General features: G+C 40.4%; 1 protein-coding gene across 4 annotated transcripts; it reads right to left on the bottom strand.

The window, feature by feature from the left end:
* Window positions 1-315: 315 nt before the first annotated feature.
* Window positions 316-7672, bottom strand: NXT2 (nuclear transport factor 2 like export factor 2). Of its 4 annotated transcripts, none has more exons than XM_008510784.2 (5): window positions 7392-7672; window positions 6376-6460; window positions 5316-5402; window positions 3418-3562; window positions 316-2528 (listed from the first exon to the last, which is right to left on the bottom strand). In XM_008510784.2, exons 1-5 carry the CDS (start codon window positions 7481-7483, stop codon window positions 2347-2349), a joined length of 591 nt encoding a protein of 196 aa, XP_008509006.1. In that variant the 5' UTR covers window positions 7484-7672; the 3' UTR covers window positions 316-2346. The 4 variants fall into 4 exon arrangements, with proteins under 4 accessions (XP_008509006.1, XP_008509007.1, XP_070459934.1 ...); XM_008510785.2 differs by lacking the exon at window positions 7392-7672 and adding an exon at window positions 6583-6749; XM_070603833.1 differs by lacking the exons at window positions 6376-6460; window positions 7392-7672 and adding an exon at window positions 6121-6279.
* Between the last annotated feature and the right edge of the window lie 3994 nt (window positions 7673-11666).

The following is an 11666-nucleotide window of genomic DNA, read 5'->3' as shown; positions in this document are numbered from 1 at the left end:
ATTCCTTCTGGAAATCAACTGTCTTTTGGTTTCACTGCCTACTAAATATAGCATTTTGGCTAGCTTCTCAAGGTTAAAATTTCCAACGTCTCACCAGAAACTTCACTGCTGCCCCAAACAGGTGATCTCAGCAACGTGAATATTTGGTAGGAAAAGAGGAAGAATAAAGTGGGCTAGTGAAAAGACCAAGTCCAAGTTGTCAACAATTGTTGTCAATATTCTCACTTTTTTTTAAATTTGAAAAACCTTACATTGTAAAGAAACAACTACCTGTTCTGGAGACTTAAAAAAAATCAAAAGACCTTAAAAACAAGCTTAGGAAAACTTGTCACAAGGCAGATTTTATTTTTTTTCAAGTTACAAAAATATGTGCATGTCAAAAATAGTCTAGTCCGTATAAGAGTAGTTCCAGCCATTTCAAAGTTATACAGTTTGGAAAAAGCAGTTCATATACAAGTCTTAAACCACACAACTCATGAATAGTATACAACCACTCAATTCATTTATTGCTAATTATATGCAGCTTTTACACGAGACTGTTCTCCATACAGGAAAGGGCAGTGTTTGGGCACTCTGTTGCTGTGAAAACTGTGGTTTTAAAAAGCCAATCCAAAATTAGAATAAGCTCACTCCTAGTAGAATAACGTGTAAGTTTTGATCAGTACTACAAGGTGTAGTCAAATTTCAGTTCCACCTCCTTCTCCTATTTAATTCTATTTTGTTAATATATCAGAAATATAACGTTTAGTTTGGGGCAAGAGTAAATGAATTACTGGTTTTCAAATTAAGTGATAAGAAACATTAACTTTGAGTTGCAATATAGAAACAAAGCTGGCCTATCTAGCTTAAAAGCATTAAAACAGTAAGTTCAAGAATGGAAAAACGTTTGCAGTTTAACCAGAAACCCAAGCTAGCTCTTTAGACGTTGAGACATAAAATGAATTAATTTGTTCTTTTGAAGTTTTGGGCTCATGAAGATCTGCTGTTCTCTATTTTTTCTTTAAAAAGACAGAGAGAGCCACAGAACAGGAACATGTTTTAAACAGATCTATTTTCTCAATGCCATATGGAAGAACGAATCACAAAACTAAATAATTTTTACTTCAAATAAGTAAAAAAAAAGGATCATGCAGTTGACAGTGTAAAACACAGGAAACAAATCACTTACCTGGGCTGGGGGGGTGGGGGGGGGTAACGCATAGGAGACTTTTGGCCTGAAGTTCACACGGAAGACTTAGAAGTTAAGGGTGTCCCAAAGAGATAGCAATGGCTTTGTTTCCAACTTTCCTGTCAGACCCTGCTGCAGGGTCAGGCTTATTGCTGACATTTTACCCCCGTAAGTTATGGAATAAATTGAGATGTATACTGGTGATAAACATGAGGTGAACTGGGAAAACCTTTAAAAATCATTCTTAGAACAAAAGTGACAAGCATGACCATTTGGCAAGGATACTTAGTACCTTAATGACTTAAATCCTAAAAATAGGCTACATTTTTAGGAGGTAGAAAAGTACCAAAAATTTACCATGTGGCCACCCCTCTTAACTTCTGGCCAACCTTGGATCTCTACATTTCTCACTCCTCATTCTCCCATTAAAGCTATTAGTCCCGCTACCATCCATTACCGAAAGTTACAGACCTGGAGCTGCCAAGAAAAAGCTTTCTAAGTTTGGCTTTTAAGCCACTGAGTGTATCCAATACTCAGGTACCAACTGAGAACATTTTACCCCTCTCTAGTAGATTACTTCACTTCATGAGAAAACATGCCAACATACAAACATTACTTAATATGAAAAAAGACTACTGAACATCTCTACACGTGATTCGAACACATCAGAGTACTTATGCAAACCTAACTTAGTAACGTTTTCATTGAACTGATTTGGAAAGACCTTATGTTAAAAGTACATTAACAGTGTTTACTGAAAATAGGTATGTATTCTACTACAAAATTAACCTAATAACAAAAAAATGCTTCACTTCCTCCCAGAGAGTGATGTTGTGCTGATGTCCCATAGAGAGTATTATAAAAGGATTTTATTTTTGCAGTAGGCTGGGCTCACAGTGAGTATGTTAGTACAGAAGTCATGTGTTTAATATTACTATAAGAATGTCATTAATGAAATGTATATAAGGCATGTAAAAAATTAGCATTAAAGCTCTTAAGGGCGACGATTTAAACCAGCAGCTGCTAGAAAAGGTGCTGCTAGAACAATAAAAAAAAATTAAAGAAACTTGGTTTCAGCACATACTAGTTTATAGTGCTTCTGCAGTGAAATGAATTAACTCACATAAATTTCTGTTGCTGCTATTAATGGACCCAAGGAGAATGGAATTTTTCCCCCTTTAACTGCTAGCCCAATCTTGAAAACGGAAGCAATCACTTGCAATCTTCCACACAGTGTTGTTAGGAGTAGACTGAGCAGTCAGCAGGAAGGTCTGGTTGAAGAAGTGTTGTTTGTTGCCATCAAACTTCACAGTTCCACTGGTCACAACAAGAACTGTAGTCTGGGCCTGAGTAGCTTGCTCTTCACCCACACACAGAAAGAGAGGAGGTCAGTTTCTATCTTTAAATAAGCAGATTTTCAGGCTTAAACTATATTGCTTACAATTTAACACTAGAAAAAGTTTCATAAACTTCCCTTACCTTGAGCATAATCTTGAGTAAGCACAGCCAAAGGCAGAAAATTAAATAATCACTTCAAATATATTAAAATTATTATCAGTACAGAACGATTTTGCGTACTCTAAAGTTCCAAAATAAAGAGCTTATATCTAGCATAGGACCATTTGGTTTCCGTATTTATTAATGTTTCATTGGGTTTCTAACAGAGGTTTTTCATATTTTGCTTCTTAAGCTATTGTTCTTTCCAAAAACTGTAACGGGAAAAAAGTCACCCTCAACTACTACATAAGACACTTAGGACCCCACCTAGAGGTTAATCTTACAAACTGCATCAATCGACTTTGATTCAAATTCTGTCTTGCCAAACCCATCCTTTCACATAACAAATTTCTTCTGTGAAATTTTAATAGGTTGTAAGATAATCAAACACGTTAATCAGAGGTATAATTTTTCTCTGGAGACATTTCAAGGCACAGAAGACAACTATTTATTTAAGGAAAAAATATAATTGTTCCTCTCCATCAACAATCACATTTAGTCTCAAACTTCTAACCTAACTTTTAATAAGCCATCATCACACGATCCACCCAAACCTCCTAGCGCTCCTCTGCAGTGAGACACATCTAAAGGAGACCCCAAGTCTGATTTGACAACTGAATTTTTCATAACATTTAACTTGCTCAAAAAGGTAATTACTTCTACCTCTAAAAGCTGCTTGCTGCTTTTGGTGCTAAAGCTCCGTGCTCACTAAAGGAAAACAAAGGAAGTACCTTAAAAGATCATGATCTTACCATGAACTGGTTGGCAATCTAACATATTGACCTGGAACTCACTAGAAGGCAACATCTCAAAAAAATTGTTTAGAGCTTCCAGCCCTGTAACAACATTTCCATTCCATATTAAAGTGGCCTTGTCCAAATACAGCCTGGTTAGTGCCTAAAAAGAACAAAAAAAGGAAAGACTTTTGTTTCTGGGTATGCATTTTATAGAAATGGGTTGAAAAGTTACAGGTGATATATACACATTTTCACAGTTCTACCTCCATCACTACTCCCCTTGCCCCCTCCCCCTGGAAGACAACACAAACAAAGTGTCTGCCTTATAATCTTGGCCTTAAATAGCTATCACCCTACTCTTAATAAACTAGGCAACTAAATATTTTTTTCATATTTCACTTTAGCCAGAATGAGAAAACTTTGCATTCAAACTGGAAGAGAGTTTTAAAGTTTTGCCTTCTATATTAAAATGAATTAAATGATCACAGGTTTCAAGCACATGCAGCCCCAAATCAGTTTTAGTCCCCCTCTCTTTTCTAATTCTGAATGAAGTTGTAAGTTAGGCCCTACCTGTTCACTTCAATCCTAATGTTTATAGACACGTGAGTCATTTAAGGTTTGAACCAGTTAATGTTGTATGGGTTAGGAAGAATTAGTTCCTTTTACTGCTATTCGAATAGCATATTTAGTTCAAAAGAATCACAAGTACTTGCTACAGCAGAGTCTTCAATAAGTAAGTTAAGGCCCAAATAACACCAAATTCAACAGGTAACTCTGTAGTCACGGGAGTTAGTCACAGGAGTTCAGTGTGTCACAGGATACATTATTTGCTTAACTCTAAAATTTAACTTGGTTTAAAAGGCAACACATATCTTGACTCTGGAAATGAACTATGTTGCCTTTTTTGCTACTTTATTTTTGAAAGCAGCAAGGTACAATAAAAATCCATTGTCACATTCCTTGCCCCTGTCCCATGTCATCAAACATCAGTACCAGGAACTTCTTTCATCTTTTGCCTTAAAAAATAGGTTTTTAAAGATATTAACTTCTGTACCTGCAGCATAGAGAAAATTCTCTCAAACACATTAGTCCTATGCTAATAAGAGACCTAGGCAAGACTCAAGCACATACTGAAATAATTACTTAAAAGACATGGCTCAGGGATAAATCACAACGAAGAAAGCTGACGAAGTGAGAACTTGTTCTGCTCAAGACCGAAAGTATCCAAGCCGTGTGGATTGTGTTTGTGCATGCCAGCTATAGCTGTGAGATTTAATCAGAAATTATTAATACCGGAAATTAAAGGCGCAAATCAGGGAACATCCCCTGTAATGGCAGACCCCTTCACCAGCACTAATACAATTTTAACCATATTGGTTAAATGGTGGGACTAAGAAAAGGTAACATATTTAAGTAAACATATTTCGGGCCCCATGTTAAAAGCAGTATTTAAATTAATTCCCACTTACCACCCTAAAAGTAAAATGAAGTTTAGAGAGGTTAGCAACTTGCCTAAGGTCACAGAGCTAGTAAAGGCAGAGCTATGATTCCAGAGCCCACAGTTCCATTAATACCATACCAATCCTTCCATAAGCAATACACTTTTAAAAAATGAATCCACACGGGCCAGCCTGGTGGCGTAGTGGTTACGTTCACATGCTTTGCCTTGGCAGCCCAGGTTCCCAGGTTCAGATCCCGGGCACAGACCTGGCACCACTTGTCAAGCCATGCTGTGGTGGCATCCCACATAAAATAGAGGAAGATTGGCACAGATGTTAGCTCAGGGCCAGCCTTCCTCACAAAAAACAGAAAAAACAAACCAAGTCCACAGCTATCACTTATGCAAGTCAGATGAATGGCTGGTTCAAAAAAGAACGCATTTAAGAAAGAGCAAAGGAGTCTGTAACACTCACCCGTCTTCTTTTGTCCATTGTCTCATAGTAAATATTGACAAATTCCTCAGCAGCTCTACATGCCTGGTCTACGTAAGTTTTAAAATCCTACAAGAAAAAACTCATAAGTGTATTATCACCACCCCTCCAACCGCTCACAAACACAAAACCACCAAGAAAAGTTATTGATTTCATCTTGTAGCTCCACACACAGTCCACATTCTTCCATATAAATTAGGACATTTTAAAATTTAGGACTCAAATATTTCCAATTTTTGAATTTTTCACTATTTTTAGGTACATATCTTTAGAACATACTCATCCTTCATTAGTGAATTTTTTTCTCTCTTCATACATAAATTTATAATCTTTGCCCGACAACTGGTACTTTAAGTACTTTTGGCTTTCAATATTTTCCAAAACATTGACTTTAATAAAAATGATGTGGTCTGAATCTTAAAAACAAAAGGGGGGGGGGGCGGGACTGCCATTGAATAAGTTAGGCAAGCGCTGAGTTCTCAAGTGAAAATTTATGACCTCGCTCAAAAGCTGTTGAATGGGAAAAAAAACAGGATGAGAATAAAGTTCAAGAAACTACTTGAAAAACCAGGTACTTAGGAAACTTCCTCGCAGTATGTAAAAATTCACCGGCGTTTGTAAAAAATGGTAAAACCGAAGAAAACGCTGTTGGGGTTTTCTCCTGCAGGAAAATTAAATACCTCCTTTCCCAGCCATTTACCAAGCCCAGCCTATCATTTGAATTTTTGTCTCAGGTGATCGAAAGTTATCTAGAGAGGGAGCTAATCGAGCAAAGGAGACTGCAAACCATCAACAACAGACCCCAACATTCCCGCCTCTCGCTCGCTCTCATCCCAGGGTCCTTCCTAGGATCTGAAAGGGAGCGCACGGCCGCCGGGGGCCGGGGGTCGGGACAGCAAGGATGGAGAGGGGCTGCAGCGAGAGCGCCAATCCCTCAGTCGCCCCGTGACCACGTGACGCACAGCCAGCCCGGCCCCGCGTCCCTCCCCTCAGCCGCCCAAGCCCCGGTGCCCAGGAACCCTGCCGCGGCCCGGGCACTCACCACAGACATGGCCATCTGGGAGCCCGAAGCAGCCTGTTCAGGCAGTGGCCGCGTCACTACGTCCTCACGTGTCCGGCTCCCCGAGCTGCGGGAGGACCAAATATTTAGGAAGACAGCGAAACCCGCCAAACGCACGGAATTTTCTGCCCGCCCATTCTCTCCCGGAAGTAGCTCGGTCCGTTGTTAAAAGCACCCCGATGTTCCAACCTTGAGTGCACATTCCTTCAGTTCCGACCCTTCAATGCCTTCTGTATTCACTTGTTTGATACTTAGTTTGGAAGGAAAAAAAAAAACTTTGCTTTTGTAAACTGGATACTCTAAAGAAAGTATCCATTTTTGCAACGACGCGCCCTGGGCAAAGAACAAAAACAACTATTTAAACGGTCCAATAGGGGGACTTCTTTGCTCCAGGAGGCGGGGCCAAGACTAGCTGAAGACCAATGAGAAACGCCATGAGAGAACTACCGGCTCTCTGGCCTACAGGAAAAATGGGTGGAGCTTGAGAAAAGGCGCGCAATCGTATTGCGCATGACTGACAGAAAACGACTTCGAGTTCTGGAACGTTGTGGAAGAATGGATCCTAACTGAATTAAACCCCAAAGTCGCAGTAGTATTCCTACAATTATTCACTATTTGGTGAATAATATTTGGCAGCCCCTCAAATGAAGACTAGTCTACAGCGCCGTTCACCACCTTCCCAAACCTACTAACAACTGCAACCTACTAAAAACATTTAAAATTTTGTTGAGCAGTAACTACAAGCAAAGTACCTTTCTAGGCATTTTAACCCATATTCACTTCCTACTTACAATAACACTATCAAGTAATCACCTCCATTTTAGAGTTAAGACACAGACTCATTAAGTAACCTGCTTAGGGTCACAAACTATCTGGGGTTCAAGCTCAGCAGTTTTTAACCACTGACTTCACTCCCCAGCATCCTTTAAAACCGCTCATCTCAAAGCCCCCAAGAACTTCTGGGCGGTCAAATCAATTAGCCGTCCCCATGGACTTACCCTGAGTGGCTGCGTCCTGGCCGCTCGTGAAAATAGTCGCTCCTTTCACGGCGTCTTCTCCAGTCTTCCCAGTGTCCTCTGAATCTCCTCATACTTTCAACCTTAATTTCCCCCCCGGTTCTCCTTCCTTTAGCCCAGCTCTAGCTACAGCTACCTCCCCTGGTATCCTCTTTCCTCGGCTGCGCCCCCTTTTATGGACGTCGCTTCCGGGGTGTCTCCCCTTTAAAAGCTCCCTGCCCTCGCGTGATCTCAGTTGCTCTCGTATGCTAATAAAGCTCAATGACGCCGCTCCAGCCCACGCCTCTTTTCTGAGCTCCAGTTCCACGTACAGAATTTGGTAACGTGCGCGCCGGAATGCGCAACAGGCTTTTCAAACTCGTATAGTCCCAAGTTTAAACTCATTATTTCCTCTATGCTTCTGATGTTCCATATTCTTTCAATCCTCTATGCTTGAATTATTGGAATCTTTTTATTTTTCAGTTCCCAGCCCCCCATCATTATAATTCATTCGTTCATTCAACGAATATTTACTGAGCGCATACTATGGGCCAGGCATTATGCAAAGTTTGGATATAGAGTGGTGAACCAAATATACATGATCCATACCTTCGTGAAGCTCACAATGTAATGGGAGTACTAGACAATAAACAAAACATTAATGAATTGCAAAGGAATTCCAAGTAACTTGCTCAGTGCTACTCGTTCTTTAAAACATCTGTCTGTCTCTCTCTCCTCTCTTTCTCTCTCTCCTCTATACACAAACTTTGATGGCTCTATTCTCATGTTTCCAGAATTTTCCTATTCAAAGACCTGCATTGGCCTGGTCTCACTTTACCTTTCCAGACTTCTCTCCCATTATTCACCAATATTGGCAAAGTTAACTACTACTGTTGCCAAAAAGGACTTATATTTACTGCTTTATAGGTGATTTCTTTTCTCTTTTTTGTGATTTCTTTTCTTGATTGAGAGTTTAGAATGTGTCTGGTGTTATGATTTCATTGAATCCTCACAACCTCTGGAGAGGGAAATATTACTATCTAGATTTTTAAGAATTTAAACTGAAGTTCAAAGAGGTTAAGTAAGTTGGCCAAATGATACAGCTAGTGGAGCTCCAATTTCAACCCACAACTGTCTGACCCTAAAGTCTTTGCTCTTAGGAAACCTGCTATATAAGCATTTGCTTATATGTTCTTGTTTTGGAATGTTTGTTCCCTCTATTTCTACCTGCCCTTCAGGAACCAGGGCAGGTGCAGCCTTCTCGGTGAAGCCTTCTCTCATTTCATGTCCCGTAAAACCCAAAGGATATGACCTATCCTACGGCTATGAGGAGTGGCTGCTGGTGTGGGGCAATAGTGCTGGGGACTAGAGGAGTGTTGGGAGTATTGAAAGGGACAGCTGAGGGGCTGGCCCCGTGGCCGAGTGGTTAAGTTCGCGCGCTCCGCTGCAGGCGGCCCGGTGTTTCGTTGGTTCGAATCCTGGGCGCGGACATGGCACTGCTCGTCAGACCACGCTGAGGCAGCGTCCCACATGCCACAACTAGAAGAACCCACAACGAAGAATACACAACTATATACCGGGGGGCTTTGGGGAGAAAAAGGAAAAAATAAAATCTTTAAAAAAAAAAAAAAAAAAAAGGGGCTGGCCCCGTGGCCGAGTGGTTAAGTTTGCGCGCTCCGCTGCAGGCGGCCCAGTGTTTCGTCGGTTCGAATCCTGGGCGCGGACATGGCACTGCTCGTCAGACCACGCTGAGGCAGCGTCCCACATGCCACAACTAGAGGAACCCACAACGAAGAATACACAACTATGTACCGGGGGGCTTTGGGGAGAAAAAGGAAAAAATAAAATCTTTAAAAAAAAAAAAAAAAAAAGAAAGGGACAGCTGAGCTTGAGGTGGAAAGAAGGCTCAGAGTGTTCCACTGAATGTTTGCACAAAATTCTGTGCACTTTTACTGATGTGGTACAAGGGTGTGAGGCTAGGTAAACTGGTGGTGTAGAAAACTATGTTAGGCTCTGGTAGGTCAGGGCAGTGGATTTCAACTATATGTAAACTATGCTTAGGGGGACAAATGGGAGCCAGGTGAATAAGACACAGAATTGTTCTTCACCAGATAACTACACGTGTGTGGAAAGTGGGGAGAGTGACTAGGAAGGGTGTGAAAGGGCTTTGCTTGGAACAGAGAATGGCATCTTGGTAAAACACATTGTTGGCACCAGTCTGGGTTCAAATCCTGGCCATGCCACCGAGTAGTTCTTGGCTACTGAGTAGTGACCTTGGCTAAATTTTCTAACCATTCCTTGCCTCAATTTCACAATCTGTTGAACGAAAATAATAATATTCATACATATTTTATAGCATTGTTGTGAGAATTAAAAGAGTCAGTGCCTGTCATACAGTCCCTGCTTGAGGACTATTATTTTCCTACTTATGGCAAAGGAGATTATGCAGCCACCTATTTGAGGATATGAAGCTGGGACAGATTCGATAACTTTTAGTGTATTGAGAGGCATCAGTACAGTTCAAGAGAGAGTTGGAGGCCTGGGATAGCAGACTGTAGGAGCAATAAATTGGGTTGATTAGGATTCCTCGTGGCTGTGCTGTGTAGACCTAACGGAATTAAAGCTGTTCAGAGTTACCAACATCCCTGTCTGAATCTTCACCTTGCTCTGGACTTGAGAAGAACTAGTCTAGAACAATCAGCGAAGTGATCTGAGCAGTCAGCCCCTTGCTCTCAGGTTTCTAGCTGGCAACGAGCCTGTTCACATTAAGTCTCATGCTCTACGAACTAAGTTATCCGGGCGTCTTTGACCTGTTCACATTAGATAGTGCTGTTAAAAACAGCTTTATTGAGATATAATTCACACGCCATACAATTCACCCATTTAAGGTGTACAGTTCTGTGTTTTTAGTATATTCACAGAGTTATGCAAACATCACCACAAAATGTTGGAACAGTTTCAATGCCCCGAAAAGAAACTCCCTTCCCATTAGCAGTCAGTTGCCATTCCTCTTTCACTTTTGCTCCTGGCGCCACAAATCTACTTCCTGCTTCTATGGATTTGGCTATTTTGGACATTTCATATAAGTGGAATCATACAATATGTGGTCATTTATGTCTTAACATAATGTTTTCAAAGTTCATCCATCTTGTAGCAAGTATCAGTACTCCATTCCTTTTAATTCCAGAATAATATTCCATTGTATGGATATGTCAAATTTTATTTACTTGTTCATCCATTTATGGACATTTGGGTGGTTTCCATTTTTTGGCTGTTATGAATAATGCTTCTATAAACATTTGTGTACATGTTTTTGTGTGGACGTATGTTTTCATTTCTCTTGGATGGATACCTAGGAATGGAATTGCTGGGTCATATGGTAACTTATGTGTTAAAAACAAAATTAAACTGTGTAAATTTTGAAGACCTTATTGGCTTGATTCAATGATTCATGAATCAGGCAGCATCCAATCTAGCAGATAGAAAGGAGCTCTGAGGAGCTGTGCAAAATGAAAGACTGTTATAGACAGAAGGGAGCAGGAACAAGGAAGTCATACTAAGCAAAAAGTGGGTTGGTTAATGCAAGGTTAATTTCCTTTAGGGGATGGCAGAGGTCTATCAGGCAGATCACCTAACTAATACTGATCAGGTGATTCCTGATTGACTCTTTTAAGATTCCATTTCTGGGCAAGCCGAAACCGTAATTAAGTTAAGTCTTGGTTTGGTGATGTGGAGCTCAGCATAAGTGACTCCATGTTGGGCCTGTTGTCTTGTTTTAACATGTTTAATGTTTTATGGAACTGCCAGACTGTTTTCGACAGTGGCTGCACCATTTTACATTTCCTCAGCTATGCACGAGGGTTCCAATTTCTCCACATCCTCACCAATACTTGTTATTGTCTATCTTTTTTATTATAGCCACCCTAGTGGGTGTGAAGTGGTATCTTATTGCGGTTTTGATTTGCATTTCCCTGATGCCTAATGATCTTGAGCATCTTTTCATGAGCTTATTGGCTATTTGTGTATCGTCTTTGGAGAAGTATCTATTCAGATCCTTTGTCTATCTTAAAAATTAGGTTGTCTTTTCATTATTGCGTTTTAAATATTCTTTATATATTCTAGATACAAGTCTCTGATCAGATATATGATTTGCAAATATTTGGACTCATTCTGTGGATTGCCCTTCAATACTGTGGAGCTGTGGCGAGGGGTATGTGAATAGGTGAGTAGGTCAAGTTACAACATTACAAACCCTGCTGTCCTTGTGGATGTTCAGCA

The sequence above is a fragment of the Equus przewalskii genome, chromosome X, assembly GCF_037783145.1.
Source record: "Equus przewalskii isolate Varuska chromosome X, EquPr2, whole genome shotgun sequence".
Classification (NCBI taxonomy): domain Eukaryota; kingdom Metazoa; phylum Chordata; class Mammalia; order Perissodactyla; family Equidae; genus Equus; species Equus przewalskii.
Note: the sequence above shows the minus strand (reverse complement) of the source record. Positions and strands in the feature narration are given on the sequence as shown.